Here is a 22,382-nt window from a genome sequence, read left to right on the forward strand (position 1 = left end):
TCCCCCACCCGGCTGGGCCTCCGAAAGCCCAGAGGGGGGCGTGCTGCCCCGCCCCCTCGCCGCCCCGCCCCGTGACTACAAGTCCCATCCTGCCCTGCGCCCGCGCGCATTACGCCAGAGCAAGATGGCCGACACAGCGACTACTGCCGGGGCCGGTGGCTCCGGAACGGTAAGGGTGGGAGGCGCGGGGCGGAAGCCGAAAAAGTCTGGGCATTCTGTAACTTCCCCCTAGCGTGGGCAACAAGCTCATACCCAGAAATCCCGCCCCACCATGAGCTCTGAGTGGAGGAGGGTCTTTCAGGCCGTACATGCCGCCCCTCCTCGAGACTTGGCGGCGGCCTCCTGAGTTGGTGGACCTGCGTACTGATTGGCCTGTTCTCTGTTGGGGGGGTTGGGAACCCGGAACACCTCCTGATTGGTCCAATGATGCCGTTTTCGCTTTCTTATTGGTCCGCCAAAGTTGGGAGGGATTCCCGTTTCCAAATACTTCGCTTTCCTACTGTCTGTGCTGTTATCGTTTGCCCTGTATTCTGCATCGTGCGGTGTTTGTTGTTTTAATTTTCCTTGTTAGTGAAGTGGTGTGGCAATGAGAGGAACGAGAGAGATCACTTTTTTTCTGGGAAATAGATATGAATTCAATCCCATCATGCATGTTTCTTCAGTTATATATTCTGATCATCTGCTGAAATAGAAAGTAGAAAACAGCCGTTTTGCGTTACTGGAATTGTACGTTTTAGGTAGGCAGAAAGTCTGTCTCCGAACTTAGAACCCCTTGGGTACTCAATTATTGCTCATTTGGCCAAGAGCTATAAATCTGCGTATCAGGGACTACCACATCTTATTAAGCACTGAGAAGTATTTAGCAGAAGAACCTTTGCTTGCCACTGACGGTATTGAACTATGTGATTGCATCCCTGTCATGTGGATGAAAATGTTCTCTTTCTGGGCTGCTGATTCACAGAGATCAGGAAGTAAGCAGTCCACTAACCCTGCTGATAACTACCATCTGGCCCGGAGGCGAACCCTGCAAGTGGTTGTGAGCTCCTTGCTGACAGAGGCAGGGTTTGAGAGCGCTGAGAAAGCATCTGTGGAAACATTGACAGAGATGCTGCAGAGCTGTAAGTACCAGGAAACAATAGGCCTTCTTCCAGTCAACCAAACATCTATTCTGTATCTGCAGTGTGATAATGTTAGGGAGGATTTTAGAAAAAGAAGAACATGGTAAAGTGACTTACAGGCTTTGGAATCAGATAGACTTGAGTGTACATTACCACTCTGCCACTTAATAGCTTGGGTAAACCACTAAACCTCCTGAACCTCAATTTGCTTATTTTTGAAACAGGATAATAATTTGCACCTTGTGGAGTTGTTAATGTTAAGTGAGGTGTATACGTAAAACAGTCAAAGCTGGGGATGTTTAAGCTCTTGATGACTTGTAGATGTTATTATTGCTGTTTGTTCTCTATGCTCAAAGAACTTACAGTTTTGTTGAAGAGTCAGGATTAATTCCCATAAAATAAATGCCACACATGATATAATCATGCTATATTATGTGATACAAGAGTGAGGGTGAATAAATTTTATAGAATTGGGAAAAAACACTTAAAAGGAAATATTTTGGAGTTTAGGAATCTGGAATGGTCTTAATGGTCTTACATAGGCCTTTCTGCATGTGCAGTGTAGCTCCGTGCTTGGGCCTTTTTTTGGGGGGGTGGGTAGGATGGGATGAGGGATAGGGTTATTTAAGGTGTTTTGGAGGGGAAGTCAACCCTATGAATGGAAGTAAGAGAAAGGTTTAGGCAGAGAGAGAAGTTGAACTGTAGTGCAGGCCGAACAAAGATAGGCCAGCTCAGTGGGGCGTTAGTTCTGGTGCGATTATCGCCCACGGAGTAGCCCACATCAGGCTCAAAAGGTCCTTCCTTTGTACTCCAATCTTGATCAGTCACTAGATGTGGACTGCCCCAGAAAGGGCTTGATTTGGGTGGGGTAACTTCTTGCAGCTGATGTTTTGAACTTTTAAATACCAAATGTTTTCCTAAAGCAGCCATCTCAAAGTTTTTGATCTCAGGACCCCTTTAGACTCTTAAATGTTGAGGACTCCAAGGAATTCAGTATTCATTGTCTTTATATAGAGAGGTTTTTTTTTTTTTTTTTTTGCCACATTAGGAAAAATAACTGAGAACATTTTAAAACATAAGAATGCACAAGCACACATCCCATTATCCATCAGAGCCACGATGGTGTCACAGGTGATAGAACCTCTGGAAAAGTACTGGAGGGAATGAGAGTAAAAAAGTCAAAGGATGTCTCATTATGAAAATGGTTTTGACCTGTGTATTCTGGAAAGGATTTCAGGGATGTCCAGGGATTTCCAGACCACACTTTGAGACCTTTTGTCCAGAAAGAATGGACTAATAATTCCCAGCAGATGAGAATTCAGTTTTTGCAAAGATCTTGTAATTCAGAGTGTATAGGTCCTAATAGTTGAAGTAGTTCTTTCTTATACCACTGGACAAGAGGCCTTTATTTCTCTCAGAAGAAATGGTTTCCACGGAAGGGGATGGAGTTGTTGTTGTGTTGGAAAAGCCAAGAGTATTAGAACTAAATGGTTTGAAAATAGTATAAAAATCCGCTGCTTCAGTGAAAGGAATACCAAAGATGGATGGCTTACATTGAGGGCTTGCTGAGACTTGGATGCCTCCATGCTGGCGATAGTTCTGAATATCAAAGTATTAGGATTTGTGTAAGTGATAATCACCAGGCAGAACTGTTGTGCTTGTTGACTACAATCACCTTGTTTCTAGGGACCTGTATCTTTGCGTTCAGAGCAAAGTTCATGTTTTCTACATTTTCTGTGTGTATCCTTTGACATCCTAGGATCCTGCTGATATGTAAGAAAAAGCCCAAATGGTGAAACTGCCCAAACTGCCACCTGGTGTATTTCTAAAGTATTTCACCAGGATTTTAATTAGACTCTCCCCCACCCTGGTAAACAGATGCTGCCCACCATTTTCATGGATGGAGGCTAGTACAGTAGTGACAGTTAGTGACCTGCTCAGGGTAGCATGACAAGTTGGTGTTAGGTCTTCAGTTAGACAGCCTTCCCACCAAGCGCTCCTTGCTCTTTCCTTCTGCACCATTAGGCCCCCTAGAGCAGGGGTCCTTACCTTTGGGGTCTCCTTTTATCTCTGATGAAATCTGTGGATTTGTCCCCAGAAAAAGGCTTTTTTTGGTATGCAAAATTCAGCAGAGTTTCAGAGTTTTCATGGAACTGCCCATCAACCTCAGAAGTCCATTCATGAGTATGAGTCCAGCCTCATACTTCCCATTTGCCCTGAAGGACTTCAGCATGACTTAAAAAGAGGTTCAGCTTTGGGTAGAAGAAACAAAAACTTGACAGCCAGAGAATAAGACCTCCCCTTTTTTTTTTTGGTGGCAAGATATACATAACATAAAATTTACCATTTTAGCCATTTTTTTAATTGAAGTATGGTTGATTTACAGTGTTGTGTTAGTTTCAGGTGTACAGCAAAGTGATTCAGATATATATATATATATCTATAGATAGATAGATAGATATATAAAACTGTTCTTTTTCAGATACTTTTCCATTATACCATTTTAACCATTTTTGAGTATATAATTCAGTGGCCTTAAATATATTCACAATGTTGTACAGCCATCAACAGTATTCATTTCCAGTACTTTTTGCATCATTCTAAGCAGAAACTCTGTATCCATAAACAGTAACTCCCCATTCCTCCTTCCTCCCAGCCCCTGATAACTGCTAACCTATTTTTTTGTCTCTGTGATATTCTTTTTTCTAGGTACCTCATAACGTGGAATCTTAAAATATTTGACTGTCTGTCTGGCTTATTTCACTTAGCATGATGTTTTCAAAGTTTATTCGTATTATGGCAGGTGTCAAGAGGTCATTCCCTTTGGAGGCCGAATAATATTCCATTGTATGTATAGACCCCATTCTGTGTGCCCATTCTTCTGTGGATGGTCACTGGGTTGTTTCCACCTTTCAGCCGTTGTGAATAATGCTACCATGAACACTGATGAACAGGTATCTGTTTGAGTCCCCCTTTTCCATTCACTCCAGTATATACCTAGGAGTGGAATCGCTGGCTCATGCGATAATTGTACGTTTAACTGTTCAGGAACTGAGAATAAGACTTTATGCCTTTGATCCCTTCCCAGACATTTCAGAAATTGGGAGGAGTGCCAAGTCTTACTGTGAGCACACAGCCAGAACCCAGCCCACACTGTCAGATATTGTGGTCACCCTTGTCGAGATGGGTGAGTACACTTCCAGTTTCCATTTCTTTGGTGCAACTGAGTTGGAGGTATGAGAGAGTCAGCCACGTCTGCTGAGTGTTCTTGAATTCCCTCATGAGTCTCCTGGTTTGCCTTTAGCTTATGAGAGTCATCAAAAGAGCACTCCTCTGAACCTCTTTGAGAGACCACCTAACTCCCTGTTGGGGGATTCTGCTGGAGCTTCTTTTGAGTGGCAGCCAAACTCCTGAGTTGGTTTTTTAAGCTACTTTGCCACAGGATTACTTCCTCTTCTTTGTTCAATATCCCATGGTCTGGGCAGTGATTTTTGTTTCCCTGTTTCTTAGGTTTCAATGTGGACACTCTCCCTGCTTATGCAAAACGATCTCAGAGGATGGTCATCACTGCCCGTAAGTAACTCTCAACTGAGGTACTCAGTAAGTGCTCAGTTAATGCTGGTGGGATGAATTCATTGAATAGGGCGGGGATTGGTGTGTAGCCACTGCCTCGTTGCAGACTCCCTTCCGTTATTTAGGGCTACTTACAGTGTACTCTTTACTCGGGCTAATCGAATTAGGATGTGAGGTTCTGTCACCAGAAGCCGTCCCTGAGATGCTGCTGTGGTTCTTGTGTCTCAGCCCAGAAGAGCAGTCAGGGCTCAAAAATGTGAGAGTTCTTGTTCTTCCTGAGATCATGGGCCTGATGTGGCCCACCACCCATTTCTGTCAATAAACATTTATCAGTACACAGTCATGTTCACTTATTATCTATGGTTGTCTTCATGCTGGAATGGCAGAGTTGAGTAGTTGTGACAGACTGTATGGCTTGCAAAACCTAAAATACTTAGTTTCTGTCCCTTCACACACAAAGTTTGATGACCTCTGCCTGAGACAAACTGAGTGCCATGAACTGAGTTGGGGTCACTCATTTGGGCTTGTGGGACCTGGGGAGAATTCACTAGATTTGTTTTCATCACTCTTTTCAGGCTGGCATCTTTTTAAGAACTTGTCTCAGAGTAGCAGTGGAAGGTGCCACTTGCGGCTCCCTCGTGTTGTCATTAGCCTACACCTACTTTACCTGGCTCAGGATTTGTCTTTGTTACCCAGGTTCTTGAAAAGAGTCAGCAGCCCACCTCACTGCCCTGGTTCTTCAGCCTGCTCTTCGGCTTAATTTACTTGTCACAGCCACCCACTCACCTCCCTAAGAGACAGGCAGGCAGATCATTGGGGATGGGTCTGTCACCCCAGCTTATGCAGGGCCAGGCATCATTGGGGTTGGGAGGGCCTTTTCAGGGCCTCAAGCCATTAAAGACCTTTTATCAATAGACGTGCAATGTGCCTTTTGCATAGAACATTGAGGTCCAGCATTTACTTTGAGAAAAGGAGGGTTTGGGTAGAGACCCAAGGCCTGGGGTGGAGAAGTAACTGGTTGTGACTCTGTTGCAGCTCCAGTGACCAATCAGCCAGTGACCCCCAAGGCCCTCACTGCAGGACAGAACCGACCCCACCCACCGCATATCCCCAGCCATTTCCCCGAGTTCCCCGACCCCCACACCTACATCAAAACTCCGGTGAGTGACAAGGCCCCGCTAGGGGCTGTGACTGGTACAAAAGCAGAGTCAGTTCTATTGACTGGTAGGCTGGAGTCCAGAAGTTTGTTGGCAACAAGGTAGTTCAGAACTCAGAATGTCTCTCCTCATTGAAAAGGAGAATTATGGTCTCCAGTTTGCTGGCAAATATATAGTTAACAAACTGAAGCTGGCACAATTTTGCCTGTCCCACCCAAACACAAAAGTACTAGCCACGTACAGAAAAGACATGTTCCACAAAATGTTGGTAGTAATTCTTGGTGGGATTATAAGTACCATTGTTTTGAGTGTGCTTTTCTGGGTTTTCCAAATTTTCCACGATAGGAAAGAGTTATTTTTGAAATCAGGGAAAGGTTATTTAAAACGTACTTGGTAATATGAAGTGAAGCCCCTCATAACTGAGCTCTGGGTCTGTGTGGGACAAGTTGAGTTGTCTTCCATGGTCCATCGTGTTCCTATTTGCATCGAGCAGTGTCCCCAGAGGTGCTTCCACTTGCACAGGAGTCCCCAGAGGTGCTTCCACTCGCTTCCTTTGTCTCCACCTCCACACCATGTCCTGGTGCAAACACGGCCGTGATGCAGGGTGTTGGGGCAAGTCCTTCAGAAGCTGTCTCCCAACCGCAGGATATGGGGGCAAGAGGAATAGGTGGTCACCCACCATTGCAGCACAGCCATTGCCCTGGACTGTGGTTTCTATATTAGTGTCCTGGGGCTGCTGGAACAAAGTGCCACAAGCTTGGTGGCTTAGAACAACAGAAGTTTATTGTTTTATCATTCTAGAGGTTGGAAGTCCAAAATCAAGTTGTCCATAGGCCCCCTCTGAAACCTTTAGGAGAATCCTTCCCCACCTCCTTCCAGCTGTGGGTGCTTTGTAGACAGTCCTTGGCCGTCCTTGTCTTGTCGCTGTGTCACTCCAGTCTTGTGTCTTCACTTGGCATCCTCTCTATATCTCTGTCTTCACGTGGCCATTTCTTATAAGGGGACCAGTCATGTGGGATTCGTACCCCCTACTCCAGTGTGACCTCGTGTTAACTGATTGCATCTTTTTTTTTCTTAATGTTTTTTACTTACTTATTTATTATTGTATTATTTAATTACTTTATTTTGGTGGAGGGGGTAATTAGGTTTATTTATTTGGGGAGGAGGTACTGGGGGTTGAACCCAGGACCTCATGCATGCTAAGCATGCGCTCTACCACTGAGCTATACCCTCCCCCCTAACCAATTGCATCTTGCAATGACTGTGTTTCCAAATAAGATCATATACTGAGCGACTGGGGGTTAGGACTTAAACGTGTCTATTTTTGGGGGGGCCACAATTCAATCCACAACTATTTCTAACTCTCTTATAGTATATCTATGTCAGTAAAAACTTTAAGCACATATTCTAGTATTTGTCTATTTACATGAATGTTATAATGTAACACTGTACTAAAATAACATACATTAAAAGATAATCTGATCCTTATCAAAGGTGCAGGAAACTTGTTTGCCCCTTTTTAGTGGCAGCCATGTAACAGCCTCTGCTTTTGATTTTTTGAAATCTTGGTTGAATACTTGGTGGAATTCTAAGTTGGTTTGATTCTAAGTTCTGTTTATTTTGATACTTTAACAGCTCTCATAGTTGACAAAGATATACAAAGATAGATGGCATTTTTGGCTGCCCTTAATAAACCATGAAACTAATTTTTTTATTCTCATTTACCAATTATTTAAAGAATTTTGTTAAAATTTTTCTATTAAATTTCCAACTTTTAAAATGTCAAACAGTTGTCTTAAAATAATTGTAAAATCTTGCATTTTAATGTTTTTAATCAGTGTGTTCAAAAATCCCGTCAAATTCTTCATTCTGGGAAGATTTTAAACATGCCAGAAAATCCTATTTCTGTGTCTAAGTGTAACTGTACAGGTGACACACTGAGTTAACTTGGACAGCAGTGCAAGTGTCTCCAGGTACCTCCTTTAAAAACCCTACCTCCACATCACAAAGAATAGTTACTTTAGAGGAGTCTGGAGCAGTGCAAGACTGATTTCATTGTTAAAGTTTCACCTTTACCTTTATAATTTTAAATGTTTTGGCTAATTTGTTCTTACTAGGTCCCCATCATTTTTTCATGCCATAACATGATTGCCCAAAAGCTCAAAGTTAGGAGTAGGGGCGGGTGTCAGGCCTGTTTCTTGTTCACTTGCACTGAAATTAATGTGTTCAGTCTGTTTCTTTGAGGGAATCTTTTGGGACAATGCATCCGTTTTGTGAGGGTTGGGTGAAGAAAACAAGAGGTACAATCTGCAAGTCCCCACGCGCAGTCACTCACTGCAGGACGCCACGTTGTGCTGCGGGATCCCAGTGTCCCCATCAGGGCTTCCCTGGGGGTTCCCACTCTTCCTTCAGGATGCATCTCTGACACCTGAGTCCAGCTGTCAGCAGAGCTAAGTGAAGGCCTGGTATCAATCCCTGTAATGAATATTTGTACCTTTCTTAATTTTTAAGGTTAAAAGTAAATATTAATGATCATTACATTGCTTTCTTTCTGCCCTTCCACTGCCCTGGGGGACGTCTGCTGTCAGTGACGGTAGTGAGTAGTGGGTTATTTAAAGGGTGGGAGGACATAGCACCAGCAAGGCAGGGACCCGAGGAAAGCAGATGTCACGCTGGTGTCTCTGCTGTTCTCTCTTCAGACGTACCGCGAGCCCGTGTCAGACTACCAGGTCCTGCGGGAGAAGGCTGCGTCCCAGAGACGAGACGTGGAGCGGGCACTCACCCGTTTCATGGCCAAGACAGGCGAGACCCAGAGTCTTTTCAAAGATGACGTCAGCACATTTCCATGTGAGTCTCTCCCCTTGGCAGGCCCTATCTTGTCCTTTGAGATCACACCCATCTGCCCTGTCTCTTAGCGTGGTAGGAAGAAGCAGATAAGCTCTGTCCTTACCGCAGATGGAACTCGTTCTTCAGATTTCTGCCTCCTTTTCCCAGGGCTTAGGGGGCCTGTCCCACCAATGACTCCCAAACAGGAATGGCCTCTGTTGCATTTGGGCACTTGAAGTGCGTGGAGTAGAGGTCCCCTCGAGGGTGACTGAGCGCCAGGCGTCAGAGAGGCTTACATAGCAGAGGCGGCAGCCCTGGTGGTAGAAGGGACCCTGGCATCAGGGAGCAGTTTCAGAACCTCTTCTGGCCTTTGTCCTCCACGGTGTCCTCTCACAGGGCCCAGCTCATTTAATTTCTCATCTCAACCCTACCCTTTTGCTGTGTGACCAAGTTCCTTCATCTCCATAGGCCTCAGTGTTTCCACCGGGGAATGAGGCAGAGGGGTTTGGGTGATTCCTTCAGTTGGCAGGCCCCTGTTGCCTACTCACTGTGCACCTCGGCCTAGAGCCATAGCAGCTAAGTCATAAGTGCCAGGCCCTGTGCGAATCACTTCCTCCACGTTATTGCATGAAGTCCTCAGGTGAGCCTCTGAGTTAGGAATCATTACCACCACCATTATAGGAAGCCGAGGATTATAGAGAAGACAAATGAAGTAACCTCTCCGAGGTCACGCAGCAAGCAGATAGCATCAAACCTAGCTCTTTCTGTCTGCAGGGCCCCACATCTGAGCCACATTAAAAATAATCTTAGAGTGTCTTCTGATAATGATATTCTACCATGGAAGTATACATGGAGACTTTCTTTTCTTTCCTTTTCTTTTCTTTTCTTTTCTTTTCTTTTCTTTTCTTTTCTTTTCTTTTCTTTTTAAATCAATAATTTCTTCTTCTCCTCAGTGCTTTTTGGAATAATTGGATTGCTCACTCACCTGAAGTGCCCTCTAGGTCAGCAGGTGCACTTCCATGCGGAGTTCTCAAGTCCAATATTGGCCGAAGGGATCCAGATCCCTGCTTTAGAAATGAGGCTGAGGGGTTAACTGACCTTGGGGATAAGATCACGAGGCTGAGGGGTTAACTGACCTTGGGGATAAGATCACGAGGCTGATGCTTTGCTAGGATTTGGCCCCAGCTGTCTCTGATTTTAGTTGTACTTGGTAAAAGTGGGCTCTGAGGTCATATGGCCGGAGTTCAAATCCCACTCTGCCACTTTCTGTGTGTTTGAGGTTGTCACATAACCTCTCCGTGTCTCAGGTTCCCTGTCTGTAAAATGGGTTTGATAATTGTACTTACTTAATAGGGTGGAGGTGAGGATTACAGACACCGTGTAAAGCCTGTAGGACGCGGCCTGGCCCGTGGTTAAGTGCTCAGAGCACGTTAGCCTTTATTGTCCTGCGGTGGTGCTCGCTGATCGGAGGCTCTCGGCCAGCTGCAAGGGCTCCGTGACAGCGGAATCATGCCTCTCTTCCAATCCTCCAGTGATCGCTGCCAGACCTTTCACTATCCCCTACCTGACTGCTCTTCTTCCATCTGAGCTGGAGATGCAACAAATGGAAGAGACGGATTCCTCGGAGCAGGATGAGCAGACAGACACGGAAAACCTCCCTCTTCATATCAGCACGGTGGGTCCTGCCTTCTGCCTGCTTCCGCCTGCCCCCCAAGGAGCCCATGCTGCTCTCAGCCTGTCACCCTGGGCATTGCACATGACCTACCTCAGGTCTCTGGCCTTATGTTAGGGACTTGCATGATGGGCCCATGATGATCCAATTGTGACATGATCTCTAGCTTGAGAAATCTGTATCCTAGGGATCCATTCATTCAACAAATATTGAATGCACACCTGCCAGAGTCAGGCATGTGCCAGGTGCTGAGGAGTTAGCAGGAGACAGACTGGACACAATGTCCTGCGCTCCAATAAGAGAGAAAAATAAGAAATTAGGGGATGGGAAGTAGGTCTAGGCCTGGGGAGTGTGGTGTTTGAGAAGGTGACATTTGAGTGAAGACCTGAAGGGAACAAGGCTTGCACATAACTGGCAGTGGAGCATTGCTCAGAGAGGGAATAGCAGGTGCAAAGGCCCCGGGGTGGGAGCTATTGTGTTGAAGAGCAGCAAGATCATCAGGGTGGCCAGAGTGGCCTGAACAAGGGGGAGACGAACAGAGGGTGAGGTCACAGAGCTCCTGGGGGAGTCCGATTGTAAAGGTGTATTTAACATGTGGGCTTTTTCTCAGTGAGATGGGAGCCACTGGACGTGCAGAGCAGAGGAAGGTGAGGGTCTGATGGTGACAGGATCTGGCAGGTTGTGGGTTGAGGGTATACTGTAGAGGGTAAGGGCAGAAGCAGAGATGGTGGTTGAAGTAAAGACCTGGTCTGATAGGTTATTGGGTTAAATTCTAGATTATTTTTGGAGCAGAGCCAACTATAGAGTGGATATGAGAGAAAGAATCCCAGATAAATGCAAGGTTTTTTGCCTAAACAACAAGAAACCTGGAGTTGCCTTCCACCAAGATAGGGAAGACTGTTGGGTGGAGCAGGTGTCTGGGGGAAGCCAGGAGTTGGGGTTTAGACAGGGTGAGTTTGAGATGCTTATTAGATATCCAGGTGGTGATGTCAGGTAGAGAGATGGTTAGAGGAGTTAGGGAGTTTGGGGTGCTGTTAGGACTCGAGGTGCCAATCTGGGAGTCTTCGCGTGTAGGTAGTGTTTAAAACCGCGAGACTCGGTGAGCGCCTAGGGAACGAGTGAGAACCAAAAAGAGAAGAGGTGCCGGGACTGAGACCTGGGGCTCTGCACTGTTCAGAGGATGAGGAGATGCAGGGGGACCAGCCGAGGAGGCATAGCTGGAGAGATGGGAGAGCCAGGAGGGTGCAGTGTCCCGGAGGCCAAGGGAGGAAGTGATCAGCTGTGTCAGAAGCTGCAGTTAGTTACAGTCACGTGAGGCCCGAGACGTGGTCCGTTAGATTTGGCAGCGCGAGTATAATCTGTCACCTTGACAGGAGCGATTTCAGGAAGCACGAGAGCAAGTGAATTCAAAGAGAACGCGAGAAGAGAAGTTGGAGTCAGTGAGGATGGCCTTGTGTTGTCCACTACAGTGGCCAGTGGCCGCATGTGGCTAATTAAGTTTAAATTAAATAAAAAACTCCCTCCCTTAGTCACACTGGCCGCCTTTTGGTTTTTACCTGTTTTTTTAAGGTAAAAGAAATAGCAGGATGTTTGTATGCTGATGGGAATGGTCTGGTAGAGGGAAAATTGGTGCAGGAGAGGAAGAAACATTTTGGGATGATGGTTTTTGGTAGGTGAGCGGGCAGGGGATCTAGTGCCCGAGAGGAGGGGTTAGCCTTACTGTGGACATTTCAGAGCCAGGGTAGGGGGTGGAGTGTGTGGGCACAGAGACAAAGGTCAGGATGAGGTGTGCTCGTTGGGACCTGGGGATGTTCTCTTCTGGTTGCGATGTGTTGCTCTCGATGAGTAACAGGATAAGGCCCACCCTTGTTCCTGCCTCTTGAGGAAAGTGCCAGGTAGGGTCACAGACCTGCTGGGAGCTCTAATGCCTCTAAGGCTTACAGGACCCTCATAGTCAGGTTACTGTATTCACCCATCCTTTCAGATGGGCCCTGGCTTTTAAGCAAAGGGTGGCTTAGTGGTTGTAGCTGGACTGGGCGTTCCTCATGTTCTCCAGGGTGCGATGCAGCAGCAGCAGCCGGCAGCTGCAGGATGCAGGTAGAGAGTGCCAGTGCCGCCTCTGATTTGCTGATGGTCTCCCACACCTGAACGCATGTTTCTTTAATGTTGAATTATTCCTTTCAGAATTAGGGCTGGGAGCCCATGGCTTTACATAAAGCAGAGGAACTTGTTATTCTGCACTTCTGTTTTGGACTCGGTTAATTTGGTCTGAGATGTGGTGATTGGGTCATGGACTAAGATGAGGTTCACCTTCTGAGAAGGAGGAATCTTCTAAGCAAACATCACCATCCCTTTGTAAGTACAAAGTAGCTACAAGGCTTGTAGGTGTGTTATCTCACACTCCAGTTACTGCTGTAGGTGAGGTCACAGAGGTGAGGAACCAAGGCTGCACGGATGCCAGGAGTCACCCGAGGACTCCAGGACCCCGGATGCCAAGCCAGGCAGCAAAGAGTAGACAGAACTGAGCCTCCGAGTCAGAATGGCCTGCCTGCGAATCCAGACAGGGCTACTTTCCAGCTAAGTGACTTTGGTTGCATCACCCAACATCTGAGCCTGTTTCCTCACAAATACAAATAGAACTAGAAACACCTGCCTCAGGGGCAGAAAAGAAGCCGAGATGCAATGAGCTCATCTCTGTCGGGTGCTGGCCGGTGGCAGCTCGTGGTGCCCCCCACCCGTCAGCAACTGTATGGCCATATGTTCTTCTGTGAAAAATAAACAAATAAAAAGACTTCAGGAAAAGGATTCCAGCAACAATTTATGGGCAATCAGTCAGGCTTGTTCTTTTGTTGGCCTGGCAAATACAATCCTATATTTAAAATTCAGAATGTCTGAGAAGGTATATGGTGACAATTCTTCTGCCCGTCCTGGTTCACTTTCCCTCCTACAAAGCAACCAGTGTCGCTAGTCTCGCTAGGCTCTTGTGAATCCTTCTAGAGATGGTTTTAATTGTTTCAGACACAAACAGCAAATCACAAAGGGTTTCTGCCCCTGCTTCATCGCTGCATTGTGTGGGTTTAACGATTGAATTGAGCTAGTCCCCTGTGGACCAACATTATTACAGTGAAGTCAGTAACTGGTATTTTATTTGTTTGTTGGAAGGGAGGTAATTAGGTTTCTTTCTTTCTTTTTAGAGGAGCGAACGGGGATTGAACCCAGGACCTCATACGTGCTAGGCATGTGCTCTACCACTTGAGCTATTCCCTCCCCCCTTAGTAACTGGTATTTTAAATTGCTCTTTCCTCTATTGATGACACATCTCTCAAGGACTGCTGCTAGGCACTTTGGTTAACTTGGCTGTGGTTTCTCCATCTACTTGAACATAAAGGGACTATTCATTTAAAGTTAGTGTATAATAGGATTTTTTTTCTGATATATTTGTACTAGCTGCCTTCTGCAGGCAATCCCAGTGTCTAAACTTTTAGTCTTTTATGAACAGTGTACCATTCATTTACTCAACAAGGATTTATTTAGTACCTGGTAGGTGCCAGATACTGTCTGGGTGCTTACGTATCAGTGAACAGAGCAGAGGCAACCACTGCCTTTGGGGATCCTGGCAGTGGGGGAGCGACCATAAACATAGTATGTCAGTACGTCATTATATGGTCTGTTAGAGATGAAAGTGCTGTGGGGTGGGTGGGAAACAGTAGGGAAAGGTCCAGGGTAAAGGGTGAAGTTTCCGTTGTAAATAGGGTACTCAGAGTAGACATCACAGAGGAGGTGACATCGGAGCAGAGTCTTGAAGGAGGTGAGGGAGTGAACCATGTGGATATCTGGGGAAGAGTGTTCTGGAAAGGGAACAGCCAGTGCAAAGGCCCCACGGCACAGAGGCGAGTGTGGGTGTGGCTGTGGAAGGCAGTGGGTCGGGGGAGAGGTCAGATCAGGAAGAGCCTTGTAAGCAGTTTTATGAACTGTCTTCATTGGGTGAAGTGGGAGTCGTGGGAGGGTGTGGAGCAGAGGGACAGATCCAGAGTTCTCTAGGGAGCATCGACTGCAATGGTGAGAATGGGGCAGGCAGAGAAGGGACTGTGGAGGGAGGGCAGTGAGGAAGCTGTTGTCCCAGTAAAGACAATGGTGGGTCCTCCCACAGTGGTCGCAGTAGAGACAGTGGAAGTGGTCAGATTCTGCCTGGATTTTGAAGGAAAGGCCAAGAAGTTTCCTAACAAATGTGGCTGTCGGATGTCAGAGAAAGAAAAGATGTAGGAATGACTGTGGAGTCTGGGCTTGGACCACTGGAAGGATGGGGGTCTCTGTCTATTGTGATGGGAGGACTGTGGGAGGAGCTGCTCATGCCAAGGCGGGGGTCTGGGGTTCAGTTTCAGGCACATTGGATCGGAGATGCCTGCTTGACCACGTTGAGTGCCAGTGACTGTGCAAGCCTGGAGGTCAGGAGAGAGGTGAGGGCTGGAGGGGCACCAGGAGGAGATGGTGTGGAAGTGGGGTTGAAAGCTGTGAGACTGACACGGTCACCCCCGGGAGTGTGGGGTTCACTAAGAGTGCACACACGTTGCCTGAGTCTGGCCTTTCCAGGCCCCAGTTGCTCCTTACAGACCTTTCTGCTCCCTTCTTTTTCACAAATCTCAGTTCAGTACTTTACTTCTTTCATCTACTCCTCCCATCCCTTCCCATCTCAAGGCTGCCTGTCCCGGAAGAGGGCAAACAAAATGGCATTTCCAGAAGCTCCACTTGGGAGAAGAGAAGTCTATTGTGCCCCGTCCTGGCCCACTTGTGAGGCGTGGTGAGACGAACGGGGGAGGGAGCGTCGAGCAGTGGCCCCAGGACTGGCTCTTCAGCGCCCCTGACCATGTCACCTCCACCTGTATTATCTCAGGAAACACTTAAGGCACAGTTGAAGTGAACTTCCAGTAACTTTGAAGCTAGACCAATTACTGTAGAGAAATGATAGGAGGGAGGTGGGAGTGAGTTACTCAAACAAGCCATTAAGAAAAGTGGGGAGCCAGGTATCCAGGGCAGGCCAGGTCTGGCACAGCCAGGGGCTCACTTTCAAGAGAGCCAGGAGGTCCACAGTGGCTATAGGTCACCCTGGTGTTGGAGAGGGAAAGCTCAGGGGCTCTGGATGGCACTGGGTCTCCAGGGAGAACAGGGTTGACGGACAGTGAGAGGCGGTGCCAGTGGAACCTCAGAGCCATTCACTCTCTTCAGGCTCGTTGAGCCCAGACTGGCACCAGCCTCCTCGGCCAGCAGTCGAGAGAGAGAATCTGCCATCCAATTGCAGCATCCTCTGTCCTGCTGTCTTTGGACAGCACAATCTCCTGGTTGAGGTCATGTCCTCTTTTTTCGTTTGGGGCGGGGGGCAGGTGATAATTAGGTTTATTTATTTTTAGAGGAGGTACTGGGGATTGAACCCAGGAACCTCATGCATGGTAAGCATGCACTCTACCACTGAGCTGTTCCCACACCCAAAATACCACTGAGCTGTTCCCACACCCAAAATCAGGTCCTCTTTTACCTCTAGTTACAGGACAGGAATCTCAGTGACAGAACGCTTGGCCTGCCACCAGGGGGCGCAGCCCAACCAGCTTCTGGTCACTTACAGTCACTTAGGCCTGAGCTTCAAGGTCAACTTCTTCCTGTGATGTTTTTTTTCCCCCTTCCCCTGCAGCTTCTGCTCGTTTTAAAGAACTTGGAAAATAGAGAGTAAAAAAAATAAAATAAAATAAAGAAAGAAAGAAAGGAGACTCAATCACCTATATTCCCAGAAGCAGTCTTTAAAATTTACTTCTTCCTGTGTCCACACCCAATTGTGATTTAAACAGTTTTTAACTGGGATCATATTGAATACATACAAACTTACAAACTTTTCTCCAAAATCACTTTCCTCAAAAAAAGCACAGTGAAAGGCCTGATCTACGGGCCAGAGATGGGGATCTTAGATGAAGTTCTCAGGTGGGGCCAGCATGCATTGCTTCTCCTTGGTTGAGCCCTCTGGGCTCAAGAAGTTTCTGGCCTCTTCTGGGATATGATCATTGGTACTGTGTTGCAAGTACCCAGTATTTGAGAATTGGGAAATAGACTGATTTACATGAGCTTTGGTCCAGAAGATGCTTTGCACCCCTGATTTGTTCTGGCCCTGTACCTCTCAGTCCTGTGAGGTTTGAGGGCCTTCTCTCTTTCTCTTGATCTCTCCCCAGACTGGGCTTCCTCCCTGAAGCATCTTAGTTATGGCCCCTGAGCCCCACCCCTCCCAGGTCTCTATTCCTTCTCACTCCTGTCCCGGCCTCCTTAGGAGGCTCAGGGGTCCATGTTCTGTGTTCCACTGCGTCAAGGCTGCTGCTCCCGCTTTCCTCCCACAAGCCAGCTGCTGCCTGGCCTCCTGTCGTCTGGGGCAGAGTTAGGCACGTTGCATAGAAGGTGGGCTTCTCATTTCTCGATGAAAGGGATGCTGATAGTAGCCCTTCTCATGGGCACGATCTCTTTCCTTATGCCCTTGGTGTTTTGCTTTATTTTGGCTTTTGCTCAAAGGACGATTCTGGAGCCGAGAAGGAGAACACATCTGTCCTGCAGCAGAACCCCTCCTTGTCGGGCAGCCGGAACGGGGAGGAGAACGTCATCGATAACCCCTACCTGCGGCCTGTGAAGAAACCCAAGATCCGCAGGAAGAAGTGAGTTGGAGGCTGGGGTGCAGAGAGGACTCCCTGGCCAGCCGAGGTGGGCGCCTCTGCTCCTTGGCGGCAAAGAGAGGCTCACCAGTGGGTCTGGACCTCGGGGAAAGTTTCTCTGGTGAGAGGAAATATGGTCCCTCTTCCTCTCCTTCCTCGTCTCCCGTGTGTACCTCTCGTGCATAGAGCCTGAGCCTCCTGCAGCCCAGGGACCAACCCGCACAGCCCAGCCGTTGCTCCCCCACTAGGAGGGCAGGCGGCCCCCCAGGCAGGCTCCATGGATTCCTCTTCTTTCTAGGTCCCTCTCGTGAGCTGAGAAGGAAGCCTGCCTTGTGCAGAGACGCGGACATCACCCTCCTGGGAGAGTCAAAGCCACTCAAGGGAAGAAGAGGGTGGTTGAGCCGAGGCTGCCAGGGTGTGACTGGGCATGATTTTAACTGCAGACGCTCTATTGAGATTGACCTATTTTCGTTGGACGTTTGGGTTGACGAAGATACGACTGTAACAACAAGGCCTTTTTTAACCAACTGGGCCATGCCATGGGGCATAGAAACGGCCGGGGACTTCATTTATTATCATGGGACTTGATTCCTTGAAACCTGGAAGACCAGGGAAGGTGGCAGGAAAGAAAAGGCTCTGCCTGCTTTGCTCACTGCCAGAAAGACTGTTTGCTTAATTTGTATTTCAGGACGTCTGGACCCCTTTTATTGACTGACAATTTGTGGTACCAATTTATCCTCCTAGAATCTCCTTCTTTCTTCTCTCCTCACCTGGGCTCCAAATACCCTGTTGAGCTGATCGAAGGTGATTTTCCCTCCTTTAGCATGTTGGGAACACATGAATCCTGATCTGGGGCCGGCCGGAGTCAGAAGGTGTGAGCAGATGCATTCATGTGAGGAGGATGACACAGAAGGCAGCCCTGATTCTCATCTGCATGTGATGAAAGCTCCCTAGGGCTGGGCAGCGCCCTCTCCTGAGGGACTGATCATTTACTGTCCCTCTGTGGAGTGTGTGCTTGGGATTGGCTAGGTCCTGCCCCATCCTGGGAAGAAAGGTTTTCTTTGACAAGAGCCTACATCAGTGGATATATTATGCTGTGACTTGATAGAGGAATCACCGATTTTAAACAAGAAAAGGATTGGGTCGGGGAGCGGCTGGGGATGAGATTTTGGCCTTGTGTTCTGAAAGCTGAGACACCTGGCCGCTCTGCTGAGAGGTCAGCAGCAAGGGAAGGCCACGTGCCCACTTTATAGCAGAAGGGGGCAGAGAGGAGCCTGCAAGTCTGAATCTGTCCAACCTCTTTGCTTCCTGGGAGAGAAGACTTCATCCTTGATGTGCCCTCCAAACCAAAAAAGGAAGATGCTGGGCAGGCTGGTCTCCAAAGGAAGAGGTTTTAAAACCAAGTCTAAGGAAGATGAATGCCACTGACACGTTGGAGTTAACACAGGGTAAACAAATCCGTACGGAACTTTCCTCATACTCGGCTTCCGCAGTCATTTCTTAACCTTCCATCCTCTTGGTGATTTTGAAAACTTGAAACACTTGGTGTTTGTGTCTTGACAGCAAGCTCCATGTTCCTCTGACCTCACTGTCCTCGAAGTGCTTCATCCCATTGGAAGGAAAGTGCCGCTTGTCAGTAACCAAAGAGGGGATGCTAAGTGAGAAAATCTGATTCCCCAACTCTGGACCAAGTAAGAGTTTTTCTGGTTTATAGTGACCTGAAACTTACAGTTGAAAGTAGTCCAGTTGGGCCTGCGCTGACCCACTCTGAGTTTATAATTTTGCTTTGCTAATTCTTGGCCTACTGAGTTTAAATACAGTCCCAGGTTTGAGCCATGGCCCATGCAGGGTGGACACTTTCCCAGCTGGCTGTTCTCACCTGCTCTCGGGAGCAGTCAGCCCAGCAGCTCTTCCTGTTACCATCCAGAACAGACACCTGCTGAATGCTGTTATGCTGAGGGATGCCGTAGGATTTGGGAAAGAATTGCCGTTTCTGCTGTTGAGATCCCAGAGGCTGCACTGCTATAATTCTGTTCTGGATGAGACACTGGGAGATGTTAACCTGAAACACTGACCCGACTATTGTTGTGTAAAAACTGTGCATAATCCTCAATGTATATTTATAAGCTTTTATTTTTTTTTATAACTTTGAGGGAATTCATAATACGAAAAAGCAGTAAACAGGGTCAAATTAAGTATGTGATTTATGCTCTTAATAAAAGGTCATAATAAAAACTTTGTAAATGCAACAGAATTATAAGCTTTGAAGTGAATTTGTATGCAAAAGTTACAGCAGTGAGAAAGGCTTTGTACAGATAAGTAAGGCTTAGACCTTATGTTGGACAGAGTACCCTTTCAAACTAAAACTTTATTTGGAAAATCTGCAAACACAAAACTAGACAGGAAAGTATATTTTCCCTATATATTCTTCACCCAGCTGCAACACTTACAGAACATCTTTTCACTTCTGTTTCATCTATTTCTTCTACTTCTTTTTTTTTTAATTCCTAAAGTATTTTTAAAAACAAATCTAAGAACTATGTCATGTAATCGGTAAATATGTTATTATGCATCTCTGATAGACCTTTAAAACTTTTTTGAGGTAATTATAGATGACAGGATGTTGCAAAAGAAAACAAGAGTTCAGGGAGGTCCCGTGTACCCTTTACCCAGTCCTTCAGTGGGAGCATCTCGAATAACTGTAGTGCAGTGTCAAAGCCAGGAAAGTGACATACATACAGTCCACAGAGTATTCAGATTTCACCATTTCGTGTGTGTGTGTGTGTGTGTGTGTGTGTGTGTGTGTGTAGTTCTATGCAGTTTTGTCATGTGTAGATTCACAATCAAGATACAGAACATTTCCATAACCACGAGGTTCCTTCATGCTATTTCCTTATAACCACATCTACCTCTCCTCTTCCCCATCGCTAGCCCCTGGCAGCCACTGCTCTGTTCTCCATCTCTATAATTTTATTTTTAAAATGTTATATAAATGGAGTTACAAAGTTTGTAACCTTTTGAAGTGGGCTTTTTTCACTCAGCATAAGTGAGTGAGAGCCAGCCAGGTGGTTGTGTGTGTCCGCAGTTCCTGACTTTTCATTGCTGAGCAATATGCCAGGAATGGATGTACCACAGTCTGCTTAACCATTCACACAAGGAGGGACATCTAGACTGTTTCCAGTTTGGAGCTGTTACGAATAAAGCAGCTATGAACATCTGTGTATAGATTTTTATGTAAACATAAGTCTTCATTTCACTGCAATAAATGCCCAGGAAGGCAACTCTGGTCCTATGGTAACTGTATGTTTCATTTTAAAAGAAACATACTCTTTTCAGCCTGGCTGTACCATTTTGTGTTCCTGCTAGCAATGTAGGCAGCCAGTTTCTCCATATCCTCACCAATATTTGTTGTCATAATTTTTTAAAATTTTAGCCATGCTGAAAGTTGTGCACTAATATCTTATGATCTTAATTTGCATTTCCTCCATGGTTAGATGTCGGACATCTTTTCATGTGCCTTTTGCTGTCTGTGTGTGCTCTTCGGTGAATTATCCACTTAAATCTTTTGCCCGTTTTCCAACTGGATTGTTTCTTTGTTTTGAGGTTTCTTCATATATTCTTTTTAAAAAATACTTTATTCGTTATTGTATTACTTAATTATTTTGGGGGGGAGGTAACTAGGTTTATTTATTTTTGGAGGAGATGCTGCATATATTTTTGATACAAGAACTTTGTCAGATGTGTGGTTTACAAATACTCCTCCCACTCTGCGGCTGGTCTTTTCATTCTCTTCACAAGGATCTCTGGCAGAGCAAAAGTTTTAAATTTTGATGAAATTCAATTTATCAATTTTTCTATTTTATGTTTATGTTTTTGGTACAGGTCTAAAAACTCTTCATCGGGTCCTAGGTCCTGAAGATCTTTTTCTGTATTTTTTTTCTAATATTTTTATAGGTATGTTTTACATTTTAGTCCTTGATCTATTTCGAGTAAATTTTTTATAAAGTGTGGGGTTTGGGTTGGGTTCACTATTTTGCCTGTGGATGTCCAATTGATCCAGCTCCTTTTGTTAAAAAGGTACCCTTCCTCCATTGAATTATGTTTGTACGTTTGTCAAAGGTTAGGTTTTTTGGGGGGAGGGGCATATTTCTGTGGGTTAAGACTTTTTTTTTTTAGATAATCACTATGCCAATATCACACTTAACAAATGAACAGTGATTTTCTAATATCCCCTAATATTTAGTTAATACTCAAAATTTTCCAGTTGTTGCAAAGATTTTTAAAATTTTTTTAATAGTTGGCTTATATGAATCAGGATTAAAATAAGATCCAGACATTGCACTAGGTTTTCACATCTCCCAAGTGTAGGATAGTCCCTCCCACCTCTGGCCCTGGGGGTCAGGATACAGGCCCCTTTCCTTAATTTCTGACCAAGTTAAAAGGTGATCAGTGAAGTTAACTGAGAAACTAGTAATAAAATAGCCTGGCTTTTTTTTTTGCAGGGGAAGGCAGTGGGGAAACAAACATAAAAGGAGCTGAGCTTTGTTTTTCTGGGAGCCTGAAGTCACTCAACGTAGAGGCCACGTGGCTCAGTGAGCCAAGGCTTGGTGACGTTTGTGTTTGTGGCCCCACCACAGCCTACAAGCTGTGAGGTCGTGGGCAAATCCCTAAATGTCCAAACCAGTTTCCATAAAATGGATAATGATGGTATCTCTACTGAATTTAATGGTACATTCCAACTCGAGTTAGGCTGCTCTAACAAAAAGTCCCCAAAATACAGCACCTTAAGGCAGAACTGTATGCCTTCTACGGAAGTCAGGGTGGGTGGCCCAGGCTGGCTTGGTGGCCTGATGATGTCAAGTCTTCTGTCTTATGGCTCGTCTATCACCTCGGGTGATGCTCACATCCGTGTGCTGGAAGAAGGCTGCCCCCCCACCTGCTGGGTCCACATTCCAGTGGAGTGGGTGGTGGGGTGTGTAAAGGGGAGCTCAAAGCCCAGAAGCTGCCCCCTCCTAGTCACGTGGCCTTGCCAGGCTGCACGGCAAGTGAGGAAATGTGGCTCTGTGTCTGAGTAAAATTTGGGAGCCTTGTCACCAAGGAAAGTAGGAAAGAATGGATTTGGGGGACAGCTGAATCTGACACAAATGAGGTTTAGGGTGTGTGCCCAGGACTGCCCTTTGGGACAGGCAGGAAACCCCTCTTGAACACTGAGCGCACTTGACTTGGCACCCTCGGCTCTCCCAGCCCGTCCCAGAGGCCAACAGTTGGTGCTCCTCTAGGATGGGGCCCTCAGTGACATCCAACTGGGCCTTCGCTGCTGACATGTGACCCATCGGCCACCCCTTCCTCTTCAAAG

The 22,382-nt window shown here is 46.4% G+C and overlaps 1 protein-coding gene across 6 annotated transcripts; it reads left to right on the forward strand.

Moving 5' to 3' along the window:
* Positions 1 to 28: 28 nt before the first annotated feature.
* On the forward strand, positions 29 to 19,280 carry TAF8 (TATA-box binding protein associated factor 8). Of its 6 annotated transcripts, XR_012501141.1 has the most exons (11): positions 29 to 169; positions 962 to 1,118; positions 4,207 to 4,305; positions 4,629 to 4,691; positions 5,727 to 5,851; positions 8,548 to 8,695; positions 10,207 to 10,349; positions 14,723 to 14,803; positions 16,890 to 17,029; positions 17,850 to 18,474; positions 18,590 to 19,280. XR_012501141.1 is itself a non-coding variant. In XM_074348722.1 (10 exons), exons 1-10 carry the CDS (start codon positions 125 to 127, stop codon positions 17,335 to 17,337), a joined length of 1,014 nt encoding a protein of 337 aa, XP_074204823.1. In that variant the 5' UTR covers positions 29 to 124; the 3' UTR covers positions 17,338 to 19,280. The 6 variants fall into 6 exon arrangements, 5 of the variants coding, with proteins under 5 accessions (XP_074204823.1, XP_074204822.1, XP_074204824.1 ...); XM_074348722.1 differs by having other exon boundaries at positions 17,325 to 19,280; XM_074348721.1 differs by having other exon boundaries at positions 17,850 to 19,280.
* The last annotated feature ends 3,102 nt before the right edge of the window (positions 19,281 to 22,382 follow it).

Source organism: Camelus bactrianus, chromosome 20, assembly GCF_048773025.1.
Source record: "Camelus bactrianus isolate YW-2024 breed Bactrian camel chromosome 20, ASM4877302v1, whole genome shotgun sequence".
Taxonomy (NCBI): domain Eukaryota; kingdom Metazoa; phylum Chordata; class Mammalia; order Artiodactyla; family Camelidae; genus Camelus; species Camelus bactrianus.

What these genes read in the sequence shown, in the direction of transcription:
- TAF8 (XM_074348721.1), top strand. Translation starts at nt 125, where the DNA reads ATGGCCGACACAGCGACTACTGCCGGGGCCGGTGGCTCCGGAACG. An exon ending in GGGCCGGTGGCTCCGGAACG is followed by an intron (nt 170 to 961) that starts GTAAGGGTGGGA and finishes GCTGATTCACAG; the next exon opens with AGATCAGGAAGTAAGCAGTC. An exon ending in GGTCACCCTTGTCGAGATGG is followed by an intron (nt 4,306 to 4,628) that starts GTGAGTACACTT and finishes CCTGTTTCTTAG; the next exon opens with GTTTCAATGTGGACACTCTC.